We start from the raw sequence: 19,289 nt of genomic DNA, 5'->3' as shown, positions 1-19,289 counted from the left end.
AAAAATTAATTTTCCATTCAATATGTGATATCTGATCAGATAGGAAAACCAGACAGGAAAAATTGTTCAGGTTTGCTCTACACATAACATTTTCTTTCTTCCAGGCTGATAAGGGCTGCTCCTGATACCATCCTCTGCCCCCTTCAAGTTCAGATAACATAACAGTCCTTCACTGATTAAATAATATATAGTACCGAGATGGTGAATTTCAGAAAAATGCAGGAGGAAGTATTATTCAAATAAGAACAGCAGACACTTTTATTTGAGAACCTTTTCAGTATCCTTTTGTAGGAAAGCATTTCTCAGGCTGTATAGACAGGAACACACGTGCAGAGTATGACGATAAAAATATCTTCAATTTTATGAAGAATGATTCTTCTTGTGACAAAAAACAAGCATTAGAGTATGCAACAGACTAAGATGACTGGATGTTCAACAGAAGTATTGAAAGAAATGGTGTGAGGTTTGAGCAACAAAAGGCAGTATGGGCTGGGAAGTTGGGTTGCGATCCTGATTCTCAGATTTCTGCGTGTCCCTTCTTGCTCTGTAAAATGGAAAGGGTTTTCTACCAGTGTTAATCAGAAATTAGGAATCACAATATTCACATGGAGTAGGCAATTATTATCTTTCCTTGTTTTGCAGACATGGAAAAATGAAGTGTGAAGGTCAAGGGACTGGCTCAAAGTTACAAAACCAAACACTGTGGTTCTGGCCAGTGCACCCACCTTTAACCACAGTGCCATTCTTGCTCATTATTCCTCTGCTTCAAGGAGGGATGGTGCTTGAACTAGCTAGTGTTTGGATGGCACACTGATCATCTGTGGCACTGCTTGCAGATTAGTGCATACCGAGTGGATAGCTATGCAAACTGCTACAGAATAAACTGGGGCATTTTCTTTTACCTGTGATAAATATGAGTTAGCCCCCTTCAGTGAAAATAGGGTATGCTACCTTTCAGTCAGTGTGAGGAGGGAGTGTGTAGTGGATAATCCCCTTTGTAAATTCACAGCCTATTTTGTCCCACAGTAATTTATGAATGCAATTAATTCTCAAGTATAAATAATTTTTTGTAACACTGAACACATGAATTTGTGTATAAGTGGAGGCAAACACAGATTTGAGATATTTGCCAACCTAGAGTGCATTATACATTTCCATTTATTTTTTATTTACCAATAAAGTAATCTAATTTGAATTAAATGCTAATTATGATTGAGGAGAAAATGCTTTGAGACCTCTAGAGATCTTACTGTCTCTTCCAAAGCAATTTGGGAGAAATTGAATTCTTCATGCCTGAATATACATTAATATTCTTCAGCTGAACCTAGTCTCATCTGAAACTTTTCTTACTATTTCTAAAAGAGCAAGATGTCTCGTTTATGCTGGAAGATAAGTGTGTTTACCTGCAGACGAGATAGAAATGGATTCTGTTTACCAGCAAAAAATCCCCGTGGATCTTACCACAGCCACTAATGTGAGAAATACTGCCACATATGCAGAAGTACAGCATTACATTACAGGCCTCTCTTCTCAAAGGGGCTGGTGGGTTTTGTGGGGAATGAGTACAGTTGTTTATCATCTTCATTTTTACATTTCACTAGTTGTGAATGCCCTGCGTGCCCCAGGGAGACCTGTCCAGTCACACTGCCAGGCCATCTCCCTCTCAGCTCTCCTGCAGTAACGTTTGAAGCCGGGGACAATTTTAGCCAACTTTGACACAGTTATAACAGAAGAAGAGCTCAGGGACATGAAGGGTGGTGGCTGGTCAGAGGGGAAATTTTGTCCTCACTGGGGAAAAGGCAGCCATCGGTATCCCAGCTCCATATCCATTTCAGGAGAGGGCAGAGGTCTGGCCAGCGAGCAGGAATGCAGGTACTGAACCACCGCATTGCCCACTGCTGCCAGTTGGGTACAGGCAGGAACTGGAAGTGCTGGCCAGGGAGAGATGGGATGGGGAAATGTGACTGAAACTCCTCCAAAACTAGGTTACCACTTGTGTTGGCACTTGTAAGAACAAGTTGTCAAACAGGTTATTTGTAGGTTGACATTTGCAGCTGAAGTAATTCCTTTAAAGTAATTGAGGAAAGGATTTGGTACCCAACTCAAAACCTTTTGGGCTTAGAATCACATTGTTTCCCCATATAATACATGTTCTTTGCCTCTTTTTTATTCCAAATATCTTAATGGATATCCAAGCTCCGCACTTGGCTACTCAGAACAAACACCTAAGCAACTATTTAAGTAGCTATATCTTCACTGTAGTTTGAGGGGGCAGGTTTGGAAGGAAACCCAAGTGCCTAAATTCGACTCAAGTCCAGATCTGCAACAACCTCTGCTCATTCATCCCTTTCCAGAGGAGGCAGCTGAGCCTTGTATGCTTGTTCCTCTGTGGGTACAGGTGTGCCCCAGTGTTGGCAGGACGATCCAACCCAGCCACTTCATCTCTCACTGTGTTGGAAACCCAGAAATGGTCTCTCACCAGGAAAGTTCACACCTGCCAGATTGGACCACATGAGGTACAGGTGTGCCGGGCAGTCTTCTTAGCATGGTGTTGGGATATCTGTGAAAACTAAGTCAGCGATTCCCTGAAATAGGGAAGTTGAGGTTCATTTTTTTCCTCTGCTGAAGAAGATTCAAGCCTACAACTTCTGCTGCCTGTAAGACCCATGTTATATCCCTCCTGTATATAAAAGTGAACTGGAGAGAGAGAGAGAAGCTCATCCAATGTCTGGTGGTTGCAGCACTCCCTGGAAGAGGGGAGCCAGGGTTTCAGTCCCAGGATGCAGGGTTAGTTAACCTCCAGAGTTAATGTCCAGCAGCTAGATCACCCTCCCAGGAAATATATTTACTCATGCAGATGGGGCAATGGGAGCTGGGTCTCCCCTGTGCAGGGTGGGTGTTGATCAGCAAGTGCCAAGACATGGTCCCTAATACCTCTGGATAAAAAGCTGTTGGCGTCTAGCCCCAGGCATCAGCCCTTGTCTTTAGAGAGGAAAATAAATATTGTTTAAAATATGAAATGTGCTCAAAAATGCCTACCTGGCTTGAGTTGTGAACATGCAAGAGGCATTATTTATTTTCTTCTTCATAAAATGCCTGTGTATATGAATTACCATGCACTTGGAAGTAACGATTTTGAGAATTGCATTTGTCAACAGAGGGAACTGTTTAGGTTATTTGACTTGCTTCTGTGCTTTAGTTATGAAAAAGTAGACACGTTATCATTATTTAATGAACTCAAATAAGAGACCAATATGTAATATACAGAGATTACCTGAAAGTGTCATCTTCAGATGTAAATTCCCTGTATACATATAGTAAACCTACTAGTCACTGTAACCCAAGAGTCTTTTTCTGATATTCATAAAATTAATATTGCGTGCTTAATTTGAGTCCATTTTGAATTTCAGGTTGTTTAAGCTGCTTTGCTATGACTTTGTTCTGTACAGAAATAAGAGTGAGTGCTGATGAAGATTGCTGGCCAATGACTGCAGTGGCTGACTTAGTTTTTATACACAGAGGAGGAGGACTGAGCTCAGAATTAAATGCTGTTCGAACATACTGGTTTACCCATAACCAAAATGAGTGTGGCTGCATAGGAAGGAGGCTGGGCTAAATCTGGCCAAATATTAAGTGGTCCATGGTCTGAAAGTTGCTTTGTATTAACAGTGTGTCTTAGCTACACATCTAGAGACAAGCACTCTGAGCAAACTGGATGCAGGTTCTGTCCAAACACAGGCTGTCTGGGCTGCAATGGCTCTGTGCTTACTCACAAATCTGTAAGTTATACTGCAAAGAACCAGCCCCATGAAACTGTTGTCTGAAAGCTAGAGAAGCAGCATCAGCATTGTGCTATCCAGAAACCAATTTGTCATTACCATCGATTGACCTTGACAATGATTTCTTTATTAGTAATAAGGGGGTGGGGTGCTTGTTTTTATTTTCAATACTTGGTTGCAGTTGTTACTGGTAACAATAGCATCGTTATTGGTACTTTTTCTATTAACCGTGCCTTGACCTTTCTTATCCTTCCCACCCTGAGCATGTTTTGGACAAACCAAATGTTTTGACTGTGAGGGCAGAAACAGGAGGGAGTTAATTCCAGATTTGAACAAGAATTGGCAAATAAAATCAGAGATTAATTTCCTTCATCCAAGCTGCTGACCATATGAATCAGCTTGTGAAATTGGCTCGTGCAGACTGTCTTGCCTCATTAGCATGGGTGACTTTGTGTTTTCTGTAGATGAAGGCAGGGGGCAGGGAGAGGAGGAGAGCCCTGTGCAAAGCCAGGAGTCCTGTGTCTGTGCGGGTCTCAGGCAAAAACAAACAGGTTCTTCCTGTCCCCTTATTAAATGGGGATGGGACTACTACTATAATCCTGATAATGTTACTGTTTATCTTACCTCATTGAGCCTCTCCACTTTCCCCATTGCCTGTGGGCCTGGGTTGTTCTCTTCCAAAACCAGCTCTGGGTTGGTGCTCTACTTTCAAATTTTTCCACACCAGCTCATTCACTGACACTTGGCCACATCGCATAAAAAAAAAACCAATCTCTTTCCCTCTGACCTTTCCTTCTTCACTCACTTTGTCTGTGCCCTTGCCGTAACTCCCAAGTCACCCTGCAGTGAGATGCTGAACTTTCTGCTAACAGATTCAAGGGGCAATAGTCACTGATTCACAAAGCTCTGTTTTGAAAAGCAGTGTTTAAAGTGACTGGTATCTGTTAATTAAAATTTACCTGCAGTATTTTTTTTTCTTACAATGATCAGTTATTCTTATTTGTGTCTGGCTCGGTCTTCACAAGTACCTCCTTTGAACCTAATTGTATTTCAGCTACAAGCCATAAAGTTTGCCTCTTAGCCTCTGCAGGAAGCTCTGAGCACCTCATATACTTGTTTCTTTTTTCTTTTCTTTCCCCTAAATCATTTAGTAATCTTAGAGATGCTTGATACAAGTACGTGTGTTTTAGGGATACATATCTCATAGGAAAATATGGTTTCTGTTATACTAAGGTTTTGTCTGTCAGGACTGATGGCTCTACATGTAAAATATTCCTAGATCTTAATCCAGAGGAAAGATAAGCTTGCTGCTATTTTGTGTTTTTTTGAGAACTTTAGGGGCAGAAAGAACTATGAAAGTTCAAAGCACAGTTGTTTCATTCTTCCTCTTCCATAATGGAATTGTGTATGAGCCACAAGGTATCTTTAACAGAAGTACCTCTGTTACTTGCAGTGTTCATAAGGAATACATATGTCAACTCTGGCTTGTGAGGAATGTAGCAGTGGTGATTTGCCCTGAATAAATTAGATGATAAGCCAAAAATTCGTGACTCCACTGGGAGGTGAGGGGTTAGTGGTGCCTATCTCTGGAGTAGCTGTTTTAAGCACAAGTGATGAATCAAGAGGTTTATCTCCACTGCTCAGAAGGTGAAGCACCTCATCAGCAAATATTTCCTGTCACTTGTGGCCAGCCTGGATAGTTTCTCCATTGGGAGCTCCTGTAGGGATTTGTTTAGTTCACCAACATTACACTACACAGCTGCTACAATATGAGAAAGTTGTGAGCATATTTACGTGTTAGCTCAGGTAGCATAGTAGTAGAGGAGTCTGGCCATTCTGAATTATGCTTTGCAAATAGTCTTCTAGCACAAAAAAGTTAAGGATAATCCTTCCTTTTGGCAGGCTTAAGAAAACTTGCACATACGTGTCTAAGTATAGTTCTATGTGTATTTACAGCTAAAGTGAGGTAGTAATAGCTCCAGGCTTTGCTGGCTTGCTGAAGATAGGAGTCACGTGAACTTTTCTTCATATTTCAACTACGTATCAATTCTGAGCCATCTGCCACAGTTGTGGACCTCTGCTGAAGGAATCCTTCTAACTGTGCCCAGTTATGTGAAAAACTTGATGTTTTAAGCGAATGAGATTTAGGCTGAAACTATATATTACCTTTTCAAAGACTCACATGTACCTACAATCCAAGTAAGAGGATATTTGTTTTATAGCCCTCCAGTATTCAAGCTGCCTTCATCGAAATACCTAAACTGAGACACTGATCTCCATGTGCTCCCTGATCAGTATAGAATCAGAGAGTGAATTGGAAAATGAACCTTGTCTCAGAAGAGCCTTTCTCTGTCTGTTTTCTACAGAAAGATCCTAGGTAAACAAGTAAGGTCTTGAAATTATATGGTCGTTATAATATAATCCTCACATAAGAAGTAGCCTAAAGAAATATATTTATACAGTGAAATAAAGCATCTAGTGCTCTCAGTTCATGCTGAACTTTGGCACTGCCGAACACATCTAGTACCAGAGGACTGGGATGTAAGCGAAGATACAATATACTCTAAACATGTATTTCAAAATCCTGTAATTTCATCACTGGAGGGCCTTTGCATCTTCTTGTGGGTAAGTTTCTGAGAGTATGTACTGCAGAACCCCTCCCTGGGTTGATCAGAAAACACAAATGCTTTGTCCTTTTTTTTCCATAATTTTCATCTGCAAAGAAATATTTCGACCTGTTCTTGTCTTAAGGAATAAGTTTTTATCATCTTTGAATATCCATGTGTTTGCAGAGCACCCATATTAGCTATTTCGTATAATAGTGCTGAGAGGGTCCTCAGGGCACTCAAACCTGCAACAGTCAAGTGCAAGCCGCAGTAAAAAGCAGAGCAAAGTAGGCTCCCAGGTGATTCATGCAGTTGCTCCTAAGAAGCATCATAGAGGACTATTTCAGGAAGCGTGTTTTAGGACAGAAGACATACTAGCTAGACGTTGAGAATCAAACCACACATTACTAATACTTACATAGTTATTTGGCAGCACAGAAAAGCATGATAAAACAGAGTATTTCTTTCCTCCACTATTCTTTGTCCTACGTTTTCTGTTGGGCTCACTTAATTTTATTACTCTTGTTAGTAAAAATGAAGATCCAGCACTAAAGCGTTTAGGAAACACAGTACTGTCTGCACTGCAGGGCATTAAATCTTTGTAAATCAGCCCTGGAATATCATCCTTTCCAATACATCATTATCTTTTTGCATGGCAGGTTGCTCTAGTTGCAAACTGTCTCGATGAGATCCCACCTGTGCATTGTAAAACCACCACAAAGCGTAATTGGATGAGTCTTAACCATTCTTGGCAGTACTCAATCTCTTCTACCCCAGTGACCTGTGAAAATATTAAAGGAAAGGACAGCTTCAATGTGTGTAAAAGAAGGTATTGGCTACTTGCTTTTACAGTGAGGAGAAATCCTGTTGTGGATGGGGAGGAGCAGGGAATCTCCAGCAATAAAAATGTCAAAAAAAATCCATGAAACCATTAATGACTCAAAAATGCCTTTTGTTTCGGCAGCTTCACTGAGTTGCCTGCCAGTAGCCAAACACCACACTAACACTCTGTTAAATTCCTTTTTTCCCTGTATTTAAACTAATTTTTAAATCTGTCTTCAGTTCCTGCCTAGCTAAAGAGAGACAGAGGCAATATGCATGCTCTTCTAAACTGGACTCATGGCCATTTCTTAACTTCCTTTCAAATGTGTTAATGCAAACGGAGAACAAGGCACTCTGCATAATTACTGGCAAGGGTGGAACACTTCACTAGATTTTAATTCCCAGCTGAAATGTACACAACCTGCTGCATAGGTTGTCAGCATGTCTCAAGGACAGCCTTGCGTCTGTCCAAGGTGACTATGGAGTTCATCTCCCATGCCAGGCAGCTGGTTCCCAAACTCAGCAGCTCTTTGGAAAGCCATGAATGGCCACCCCTCCACTTGGACACTTGGCTCAAAGAGTTTGGTAAGGACTGTTTGCATGGGAAGATCTGGATCCAGAGTTAGTGACTGATATGGGATTACCTGCATGCTGCCTGTTGTTGGTGTATGTTCAGGCGTTTTCCAAAATAATGGTGCTCAGCAGCTTGTGGGGTGGACTGTTAGGAACACAGATATAATGGACAAGGTTTATTTTTTTTTAAATGCTTATTGCTTTTGCAAGTTTCTTGTCCTGTTCCTGCTGTGAAAAAAATCAACATAACTTGGAGATGTTCAGCTCTTTAAAGTGTCATAAAATGGGCATTGAAAAGTCACTGGCACCAAGAGGAAGCCAAAGAAGGCACCTCACTTTGTGTAAGCCTAGTATCAGAAAACATTAAAATACTTTCAGAATGTGTGGCTTTCAGCTCTCTCATGCACATAAGAGTGGTAGCAGCTAAATATGCCAGACTGTCAGGTAGCTTTGCTTAAGAAATATGGCACTATCTGTTCAACAATTTCTGTTAGTTTCCCAAGAAAGCTTCCTAGCTAAACATTTCTCATCAAAAGTAAAGCTTGATTCATCCCTTCACTCATCTCACTTTTACTAGCTACTAACCTAGTTACTCAGGCAAGTGTATAGGAAGGTTTGATCTCTTTTTTTTGAGTTGGAAAACTTCCATGACAATGTAACAGCCATTTATGCCTTTGAAAATTATCACTATCCACTCCCATTCTTAGATAGAGGAAGTTACAGCCAGCATTTACTGCAAGCACACTATCCCTCGTGGAGCTTATAATAACATTTATTAGCCAATGCTGTTGTATTCACTATGGGATATGTGTCTCAATGAGAAGGGGAAATGGAGAGGGGAAGCAACTAATAGTATTTTACGTATTTAGATAATTTTTTTGTCCTCAGAACTTCCCATGTCATTGTTTTTCCCCTAGGTCTTTTTTTTTTTTTTTTCCCTTCTGTTGGGGGCTTTTTTTTCCTGATAGATTCTTTCTTCTTTTGCCTCATCTCGCTTGGAGGGAGCCCCTTTCAAGTGACTCCCACTGTGCATATGTTGTTCCTTTAGGGTGTTGCCTGAGATTTCTCGGAATAGTTCTGCCCATCCTTCTCTGAAGTCTTTAATCCCACAAAAAATCCTTCAGTAGTGGTTCCTACAGCTGCATTCACAGTTTCTGAGACTGAAATGCAATCCTATTCTCGTATCTCCTTGGGTTATCCCCTGAGGTTGGTCCTGGATCCCAGGCGGACTGTTTGAAATAGAACAAAATCAAGATCACACACCTTTCAGTCTGTCCTTTTCCCTCCTGGCCTGGTGGAACCGAGGCATCTTCCACTAGATCAGGATGGCAGGCTGAATTCAGAAGGCTGAACTTTCCTCCAAAGTATAGGGCTTATTTTAGCAGCTTTAGTTTGAAATTCAGATGGTTTAAGTGTCTTTGCACTGAAATATCTCCTGAAATATAGACTGAAATAGTAAATTCAGATTACGTACCATAGGAAGTCATGAGGTACTGCTGCCCTCTCTTGAATTTTCTTTGCACTGGGGAACACCAGTACAGTCACATATCACTGGAGACTGTCTTCTAATTTATAAAATTCCCCAGAGCCACACCAATGAGTTTACAGTCTTTGGTTACTTTAGCATTGTAGTATAACTTTATTCCTACTTCTGTTGAGCCTGGTATTGTGTGGTTGATTTCTGTGTATCCCATATTTTTCATTTTCACCTTTTTAAGTTCCAGGTTTTCCTTTTAAGGTCAAAGCATTTAATTTATTTGTAACTCTGTGCTTCTGCAGTAGTACTTGTAAGCTGCCATTCACTGTGTTGCTGAAATTCCCATTAGGCTATAATCATCCCCTGTTTTACTACTAGCACTACCTTCTGTTTTTACACACTAACTATGCTACTGAATTCTTTCCGTCCTAGGGCAGAAGGGATAAATCTCTAGGCACATGTGTTTCGTTTGTTTTAAAGAATGAAATATTAGACAACAGAATTAAAAAAACAAATTATATTAGAAAAACTGTCCACATCAAACTGAAAGAATTCAAGTATCCTTTTGTATCTCTAAAAACACCAACATGACCTCTGTCACAGATGTACAAGTCCTGCATGGCTCTGTTCTTTTATTTCCTTTCACCAATACAAAAACCATTTTACTCAGTTCAGTGAAAACAAAGACCTGATCGTCAGTGGTTTGCAGCAATACAGAATAGCCTGATCCCCTGGTTTTGTTTTTGTCATTGGAAATTATTACACTGCAAGATAGGCTAACTTTTCTTGGAACTGCTTATTTTTCCATAGGCTTTATTTCAAACTGGAATTCAAATTGTGTTCCATGCATTACCATTTCCTACATTATCCCTCTGAATTTTTAACAGCCTTATTTGAGTCAGTCTATGAACTTTCCCATCTGCCCAAATCCACACTTATGGTCCGCCAGTCCACAAATCAAGTTTCCAGTAAATGTTTAATCAGTTTATGGCAGAAGAGTCATCTTATGTATGTTTCCAAAAAAGTTAGACTTAAGAAAGCAGTCAGGCAGTCTGTGCATGTGTGTCCATCTAATCGTTTGGCTATCTGGTATTTGCAAAAGGATGTTTAAAAACCTGTTGACCAGCATCCCCCCTCTGCAGAAGTGTAATGAAAATAGGCAGCTGTATAGATGGCCCAATGCGGCAGGCTTGCCCACTGGCAGGAGAAAAAAATCTACAAGCCTTAGCAGACACACGAGAATCCACTCAGGAATGAGAGAGCAGAAATACCCAAACTGCAAGAAACTCTTCAGTCAACTTGCATGATACAAGACCCTGAAGAATTTGATGGCAAAACAGAGACCTGAGCTTTGCCATTTCTGCAGCTTGTGGATTGCATGATAGCTGGGGATATTAAAGGAGATGTTTGGGAGGAAAGTCTCATCTTTTCACATTCTTTGCAGGGTCACTAGTTGATGTTTAGTTAGTTGATGACATTAATGTTGATGTTTAAATAAGTCAGATGGAATAGGCTCTAAAGGCATCTATTTTGCCTTATCAGCTGTGAAAGCAGCTAGCTCAGATGCAGGCATCTGTGTTGCAAACACCTGTAGGTGCATGCAGTCCAATGCATCCCACTTCCATGATCTATCTGTAGGGTGACAGGAATAGGACCTTTTTGGAGGGAGGATTTTGTCTGTCACTACACCCTGCTCAAACCCACTGATGTCAGCCATTTAGGAGCCCTAGGTTCATCCCCTGCCACCACTGGGGGACAAGGACTGCTCCAAGTCACAGCGGTGGAAGCAGATCCAGCAGCTCTCAGCATAACTGTGCTGGTGCGCTCTGGAGAGCTGTTAGCGGCCGTGCAACTCAATCAGTGCTGTCATGGGGGAAAATGTGTTTGGTAGAGAAAAGCACCTGGCCACCCCTACCAGGACTATCAGCCTCCCTGTATGAGCCTCTTCTGATTTCTTAAAAGGTGTGGCTTAAGCTATTTACTTTTGTAGGAAGACCTACTGTGCACTAACAGGTAAGCTTCAGAAGCATGTATTTCAGGAATTAGCCCAGCTTGTTGCTAAATTAGATGTAGCGATCAAGTGGTTCAGAAGAGACTTTGTAGTACTAAACGTGGCTTGGTCGCAAGCACACACCACCATCCTTGCTGCTATTGCAATGTGAGTAGGCTGGGCTGGGCTGTCGCTGTGTTGTAAGCTCTGCTCCTTTCCATGTTTGCAGGATTTCACACTCCCACCTCTGGGGATGCCAAGGAGAGCAGCATGGAGCAGGAGCGCTCCTCCTGGCCTCAGTAAGCGTGAGATGGCCGTCTCAGGTGGTAGGCACTGGCCAGGCAAGGCTGACCCCTTTGGTGTGATGGCTGCCTCCTTGGTGAGCCAACTGTCTGACCAGCAGAAGAGGAGTGAGTCACGTCTCAGCTGGTTCAGAGGGGTGTATTTACCTCCTGCACCACACCCTTTAAACAAGACGTTAGTCAAGGGTGGCAAGTGGAAGGATGTGGATAGCACCCAGGAAAAGCGCAGGTCCTTCCTGCATGACTTCTGCAAGAAATACAACAGCAGAAAGCAGCTGAGAACCCACCTCGTACACCTGGTGTCAAGAATTTATGTGGAGGACAGGCACAAGGTCCTGTACTGTGAAGTGCCAAAAGCAGGCTGCTCCAATTGGAAAAGAGTCCTCATGGTGCTCAATGGACTTGCCGCTTCAGCACACAACATCTCCCATGATGATGTGCACTATGGAAAGCATCTAAGGAAACTGGACAGTTATGACCTAAAAGGGATATACACACGCTTGAACACGTACACCAAGACTATATTTGTACGTGATCCTATGGAAAGACTGGTATCTGCCTTCAGGGATAAGTTTGAACATGCAAACAGCTATTACCATCCAGTATTTGGGAAGGCAATCATTAAGAAGTATAGACATAACGCAAATGAAGAGGCATTGAAAACAGGATCGGGAGTTAAGTTCAAGGAGTTTATCCAGTATTTGTTAGATTCCCATCGCCCAGTAGGAATGGACATTCATTGGGAGCAAGTTAGTAAGCTTTGCTATCCCTGCCTCATCAACTATGATTTTATAGGAAAGTTTGAAACCCTAGAAGAAGACGCCAATTACTTTTTGCAGCTGGTAGGTGCTCCAGCTGAGCTGAAGTTTCCTAAATTCAAAGACAGACATTCCTCTGATGAGAGAACAAGTGCAGAAGTAGTGAGGCAATACTTAAAAGAATTATCTAAGGAGGAGAGACAGCTGACCTACGACTTCTATTACTTGGATTACTTAATGTTCAATTATACATCACCAATTGTATAGCACCAGAATAGCTTCAGGCTTCTATTAGATATTTATCATTTTGGGATACAGAACAACTAGTTTGATATTAGCCCTGAAAGGAAACAAAGTTACTGCTAAGTGGAGTTGTCTTGACTTAGTGGGGTTTTTATATGCTAGAGTGACATCAGTTGACATTAAATTACAGGAGAATGCACAAAAAAAAGACCTGTAAACAGCATAAATTGCACTAAAATGCCTGAAAAAGCTGCTTTTACCATTATGGATTATGCTGTGGAAGCGGTAGCGCAGCCAGCTGTTGCATTAGCTTACCTAATGTTCTTTTAATGGTTTAAGAAAAAAGCATTCAGAGTAGCATGATTCTTTTTGGTGTGTCCGCTTTAGAAATTGGTTTTGAAACTATTTTTGAATGTATTTTTTACTTTCTGTCACTTATTAATAAAGAAGCATTGGCTAATTTTCTAAAACATTTGCAGCGTTCTCAGTTGCAAGGCTTGGTTGTTTGATTACCATTGGACTGTAGCTGGTTTTAGACCTGATTGGTTTTTATTGAAGGATGCTCTTGAATACAAATGCATAAAACTACAAATAACACAGCAGCTCAGCTAGTGAGCAGGGTAAATTTGGGTAAGCCTGTGATCTGAAGTCCCGGTCCTCTACCCCATTTTGATTGATGCACTAGAGTTGACAAACATGACCCTCCTTTCAGAGAACTGCCACATACATTAAAATTAACATTTTAATTTACAGTGGAGTCAACCACGTGATGCATACTGTGGTCCCAAAATTCAAGATAGTCTTCATCTTTGGTGATAGGGCAAAATCTTAGGGTGGTAGCTATGGGACATTATAAGGTCTGTACTGAGAAGCAAATTCATTGCAACTGCTGTGACCGCTCTTGGTCTGCCAGTGTCCGATCACCAGCCCAGGTCCCAGTGATTTGTTACACAGAAGGTATGTATGCCCATTGCCTCCCAAACCCATGGTCTGGTTTTGTCCCCAAAGCTTCCTGAAGTCACCTGTGTTTTGCTGTCCTTCCTGTCTTGTCAGCAGCCAGCAAACCCCAGGGGTGGGGTAGTTGCTGCAGTGTTATGTGGTGGGATGGGTATTGGTGATTTGTCCCAGAGGCAGTTGTGTCCAGAGTCCCACAGTCCTGGTTATAAAAGGAAAAGGTACCTTCTCTCCTTCTCTTCCCTCTCCTCCATCAAGCGCTGTCTGACCAATGCATGCGGTTGTTTCTGCAACCCGCAGCTGCACATGGTGTTGTAGGATGGGTGGCCAGGGTGTCCCAGGGGGAGGAGAGATCTCTGCAGAATGGACAGGGAGAAATCCCTGTGCCCTTCCAAAATAAAGATGACACCTATTCTTTGCTTCCTGGAGTGATTTGGGGCATCTTGCTCCAGTGTCTTGATATAGCGAGTTGTAGAATAAGGAAACAGCCTGGTGGGAAACTGAAGCAAGTAAAAAGTCCTTTTCCTCTGTTCGCAACCACTGCTCACAACTAGCATTACTGCTGTCCTTTCCCTCATCTCGGGCAAATGTACAGCTTCAGTCCTTCCACAGGAGTAATTGTGGGTCCCTGCTGAAAGGAGAGACCATTTCCTACATAGCTTCGCTGCTTGTTTCTCCCTCAGTTTTCTCCTCAGAAGAGGAAAAAAGCCACTTCCAGCCTCCACAGTGCCAGTGTGTAACCGAGCAGGCTCTGTATATCTCTCCTCGCTGCAGGACGAGCTGCTCCGAGAGGGAAAGGTAAAAGCATACTGGGCAGCCCAAATCTGAGGTGAGCTGTATGTGACTAGCAGCACCCATAGCTGGAGGCAGCCTGTTCCCTGGGGCTGTGGAGCAGAGGAGGAGACAGAAAAAGCCCACAAGCCATCATCACCATGAGGTGTGGAGAGGTGCAGGTGTTCAGCACCGACGAGAAGGAGCAGGGTTGCCTTGGACAGGTAAACGCGCACACCGTTACTTGTGTGAGCTGTTCCTGTGCCTAGACGGACCCATAGGTGTTAACACCAGAAGTGTTTGGGATGCCATATCCAACCACCGAACTGCCCCAAAGCGTGCCTTTCCTCAGGTGAGCAATGTGTCCCTAAACCTCCACCTCTAGACTCAAGATGGTGTCTGACTCCCACCTTCCCTGGCAGAAATCCCTCCTGATTTTCCCGCGGGCTCTGTCCCAGAGCAGGCAGTGCCGGAGCCGCACCACTCTGCCTGGGGCACCCTGGGGAGCGCAGCTGCCCCACCGCCCCGAGGGCTCAGCCCCCGGGGCACCATGCTGGAGAGGTCATTCCTTGCAGCCACTGCCATGCTGGACACCAGTACACTGCCATGCTGGACACCAGTACACTGCCACTCCAGTGCTGTGCACCATGCTGGTTAATGGCTGTTACTGAGTTCCCATGTGTCTTTACCCAGAGCGATTTTTTTTTTTTTATTATTTGACCATGCACTTTCATGACTGTTGCTCTCAAGTGGGACTATGCATTAGGACATTAAAGAGCAGCTCCTGCCAGAGTTTTGATTTTGTGTCATCCAGCCTCCTAACTCATGTGAAAACTGCCTTAGATTTCACTTGGATTTGACCTGGGTGTAAAAAGCATCTTTTCCACGGATGCAGTAGAGCTCTCTAGATCCTCTGCTCTTGTAAGTATTGATTCCAACCTCAAATCCTGAATGAATCTGTCTTGCCTTGTAGGGTGGCCACTGAAGATGTTAAATAAAAAACAAATGTACACCAACCTTTGGATGTTTATATATTTGCTTTGTCTTGTCTGTTATGGATGTGTGTTAATTAATTGTAAATTTACAGACAAAAAAAATGGCTCACATACCAATATTTTCTAAAAAAACATATGACAGAAAAAAGTTTAACATGCTAATAAAGAATGGAGGCCAATTTACATATGAGTTTCATATGAATTCTTTAATTCAGAAAAATAAATAGTAGTAAATGGCAAAGTCTCTGAAGAACTTAAGCTTCACCTTGAGCTTCCCTTAGTGACAAAGTTTCAGCCGTTCTGATCAGGGAATGACAGAAGTTCAGGGGTGTGGGGGGATGTAATTGTATTGAAAAAGCTGTGCAGTCTCTTAAGATTTCATCTACTAACTGGTCTTAGATAAAGCTATTGTTTGAGTCAAAGGGGGCTGAAAGAAGTTATTAGCAAATGTTTGGCTTCTGCAAATGAGAGGGAAAATGACATTGATTTGCATGCATCCATGGACATAGACATCAGGTCCCTGGATTGTCATCTTGAAAATCTGGTACAGTTTGCATTTGTGATTTGAAAGGGGAGGACACTACTTAAGGCCTTTAAAACATGCATGTGCACAGAAGCAGAATGGTTTAGCCGCACTGTTGTTCTATGGCTCTAGTGAAAGTAATTTAACTTCTTTGTATGCTCAACTTCAAAATTCATAGCCCCTAACTGCACTTAAAAATTCATTTTTTGAAAATCTAAACCAGACTTTTGTAAAGAAGAGCCTCTCCATAGTCATCTTCAGCAACCTAAGGGATTCAGATGATCTCAGTAGCAGAATCTAGATTGTACTTTGCCTCATTAACCACATTTTGAAAATCACCAGCCTGCTTTGCCAGGAATTAAGTTACATGATTTAAAATTAACATAAGAGTTTAGCATAATTGAAGTGGGACTGTGATATCTGACTTATGGGATTATAAGAGATAAAGGCATAATTTGCAGCATAAAGGATAACCTCTATTTTTAAAAGTAAATTTTAAAAGGTCAAAGTGTGAGATTGGGTTGTAACTTGGCTTGTATTTTGTAAGACTGCTAGGCAAAAACAAAAACTGAAGGTCATCCACTATAACTAGTATAAAATCCCACCTTCACAACTGTGCACAGATGTTTGTTTTACTCAGAAAATTATATTGAACATATGCAGAAGAGGAATGAAAATATACTCCACAACATTCGGTGCAATTATACTGGAGATCAGCTGCAGCATGCGGAGCCTCTTTTAAGGGGCTTCATTACAGTAAATGCTTTTTAGTTATGAACATTTCTTCATTTGAAGATCTCTAAGCACTTCTCTAATGCAGGTCGGTTGTCAGGGCAAGTCAAATGTGCTGTAAAGGCATTACAGCAAGTCTGTGGGAGGGCTGGAGCAGGAGGAGAGTGCTCCCTTGGCTCATTTGTCTCGTCCAAACACCAGACAGTTGTGCTTCCCTCCTGAAACAAAAACTTGATTTTTGGAAGCTAATGTTCCATCTAAAATGAATCAGTACTAAATAAAATAAATTTATTTTATTTAACAATAAAGTAAAAATACTTTTAATTAATAAATAAAAATAAAAACTAAATTAAACTGCATAGGTGTGCATTCTCAAATTCTGAGATATTTGTCAACATAAGGCAGCTTTGTTTTTCCAGGTAGGACTTGGCTTACAAAGCTCAGACACAGACATCATGCTCATCTCTTCTAAAACTGCTGTTAAACTGTTGCTTGCTGGGTGTCAGAGGTGTGCAGCTACAGTGCAGTCAAACATGGCACACACAACCTCTTGAAACGTCCTCTGGTGTAACTTCCCCAAAAGGCCAAATTTATTGGAGCTACTCCTGCCTCAGGCTGTTCTAGTTTGGTGATGTGTCATTGGAGATCACCACTTTAATTTTAAATGTAGTTTAAATTTAAATGAAAATTACAGTATGACACTTTGCAAAAGTCTGAGAGGAAAGTATTTTACTAGAGCTTTGTATTGTATATGTAGGTTACATATAAAAGTCCTCCTTGTATGTGCCTTCAGGCTAATAATACATCAGATGATAAGTCTTTTTAACTGTAATGTTAATACCAGTTTATCAGCTGTATAACCCACTGTGATGCTTTCAAAACTAAATTAATTTGGCCTCGGAACCTAATGTCCGAAATCAGACCATAAATTATGACACTTCATAAAAAATACAGATGCACCTGTCCTGTATCAACCAGTTCATTTACAGTTCAGAAGGCAGGGCAGGAACACAGAGTACTGGGGCGGGGGGGGGTGTATAACTAAGTGACTCAGCAAAGGGAATCTGTCCATAACCCCACATACCTGGGACTGATTTGCCTTATGAATGTGTGTATGTGGGTGGGTGGAGGAAACAGTCATATTTAGTTTAATGAGAATGTCTTAGATTAAATTTGGTATTCATAAAAATATCTATTTTGGGGGAGAACTGTTGAGCTCTTGGCACTGTAGCTAACTGCAGTGAGTCCCACAGGGTTCTTGTATGTTAGATGTAGCTCTGTGGCTGGAGTAACAGACTTGGATTTCAGAGACCTGGATCTTCCTCCAGGTTCTATAACTTCATGGAGTTGTTGGACAAACATGAACTGCTCCCTGCCTCAGTTTCCCCACTGATAAAGGGGTCCTGTAAATGGAAGGTAATTAAGCCATGTGCCTTCTCCTAAAATCATTGAACTATGTGGATAGATAACTGTGATTAGAAATTAGGTATTAGTATGGAATTTAACTCACAGGGTGTTCATGGCCTTTCTTTACGTTTTACTTCCAATGGCTTGGAGGAAGCCAGGGACTTCCCATCTTTGTTCCAGCCGAGAAGTGCATCATTCAGCTCCGTTCTGGGCAGTTGGCAGCCTTAAGAATGCAAGCTCTGTTTCAAAACAGTGTGCATCTGTCAAGCCTGCCCAAGCTCTGCCTCAGCATACAACCAGTGCCAGGTTGTCTGACCAGGGGAAAGTGCCCCTTCAGTTCCTTTTGTACAGAGGAGAGCAGACAGACACAGAGTGAGAATCTTGCTGTCTCATTTTATTCAGAGCCCAATTAAAGAGAAGCTGTTTTATTTTGGTGCAGTAGCCCTAAATAAAGTGATGCTCAGCTAGAGAGTTCTGCACAAGCAGTGGATTCCATCCATGTATGCAAACTCCTGCCTTCTCCCAAACACAAGGGCTGCATAACCCAGTGCCCAGGGCCGTGTTCCCCCAGCCCTTCCTGAGGCCCTGCCAACCGTTGTGACAGTCTCCAGTTTACCTGGCTGCTAGAGACTCTCAGGATTTATTTCCTACTAACATAGCCACTTCTTCTATGGCTCTGTGGAGGCTACTAATAACATGGAGACTGTATTGATACAGACTATGTTGCTTTCTTCTATTTGTCTTCAGAAAGTGATGTGATTAACAACCCTGAGAGGGGGGAAAGAGTCCTTACAAAAGGAAAGGGAAAAATCTCAAGGCCACGACCAACTTCTTTTTTAGTATATGTGATTGTTTCTTCATTTCCTCTGTCTTCTCATACAACTTCCCGCCCTCTTTAAGTATGTCAGCACAAATGGGTGAGACCAGTTGTGGGCTCGCTCTCAGCTGTCAAGTGTAAGCCAGCTCCAGTCCAGCACATCTATGTTATCATGGCACTGAGGCTGCACTAATAAGCCTGACTGAGAGTATGGTACTGTCAGTCACCATCTGTGCACATATATCTGTCTTGTCCCTGTCATGTAGAAATTCCTCCTATCTCAGGGTTTTTTTCTCAAATTCTTTCCAGAAACCACAGTTTCCACAGAACCTCCCAATACTGCTCATTTCCCAAGATTTGCAAATTTGAAGTGTCCCATATAATTTTCATTCAAGAAACAGCATTCTGAGACATAGGGTGTAGGAGCAGAGCAGGTTTATCTGGGCATTTCAGCACACAGAGATGTAAAGCAACACTCAGTGGATTGTAAATACATGTCAGTAGGATATTAAATGCTAAATGCTTTAATTTTCCCAAGCT

The 19,289-nt window shown here is 41.9% G+C and overlaps 1 protein-coding gene across 3 annotated transcripts in view; it reads left to right on the top strand.

Annotated features, from left to right (window-relative positions):
• The window catches only part of CHST9 (carbohydrate sulfotransferase 9), a 96,811-nt gene extending 81,358 nt beyond the window's left edge, over positions 1–15,453 (top strand). For all 3 annotated transcript variants that reach the window (XM_052788316.1, XM_052788319.1, XM_052788318.1), the window contains one exon: positions 11,477–15,453. In XM_052788316.1, the coding sequence (XP_052644276.1) occupies positions 11,477–12,574 (1,098 nt within the window). In that variant the 3' untranslated portion in view covers positions 12,575–15,453. The remainder of the gene's footprint in view (positions 1–11,476) is intronic.
• Positions 15,454–19,289: the final 3,836 nt, after the last annotated feature.

This window comes from Harpia harpyja, chromosome 5 (assembly GCF_026419915.1).
Source record: "Harpia harpyja isolate bHarHar1 chromosome 5, bHarHar1 primary haplotype, whole genome shotgun sequence".
Taxonomy (NCBI): domain Eukaryota; kingdom Metazoa; phylum Chordata; class Aves; order Accipitriformes; family Accipitridae; genus Harpia; species Harpia harpyja.
The sequence above is the reverse complement of the archived record's forward strand: the minus strand, read 5'-3'. Positions and strand labels throughout refer to the sequence as shown.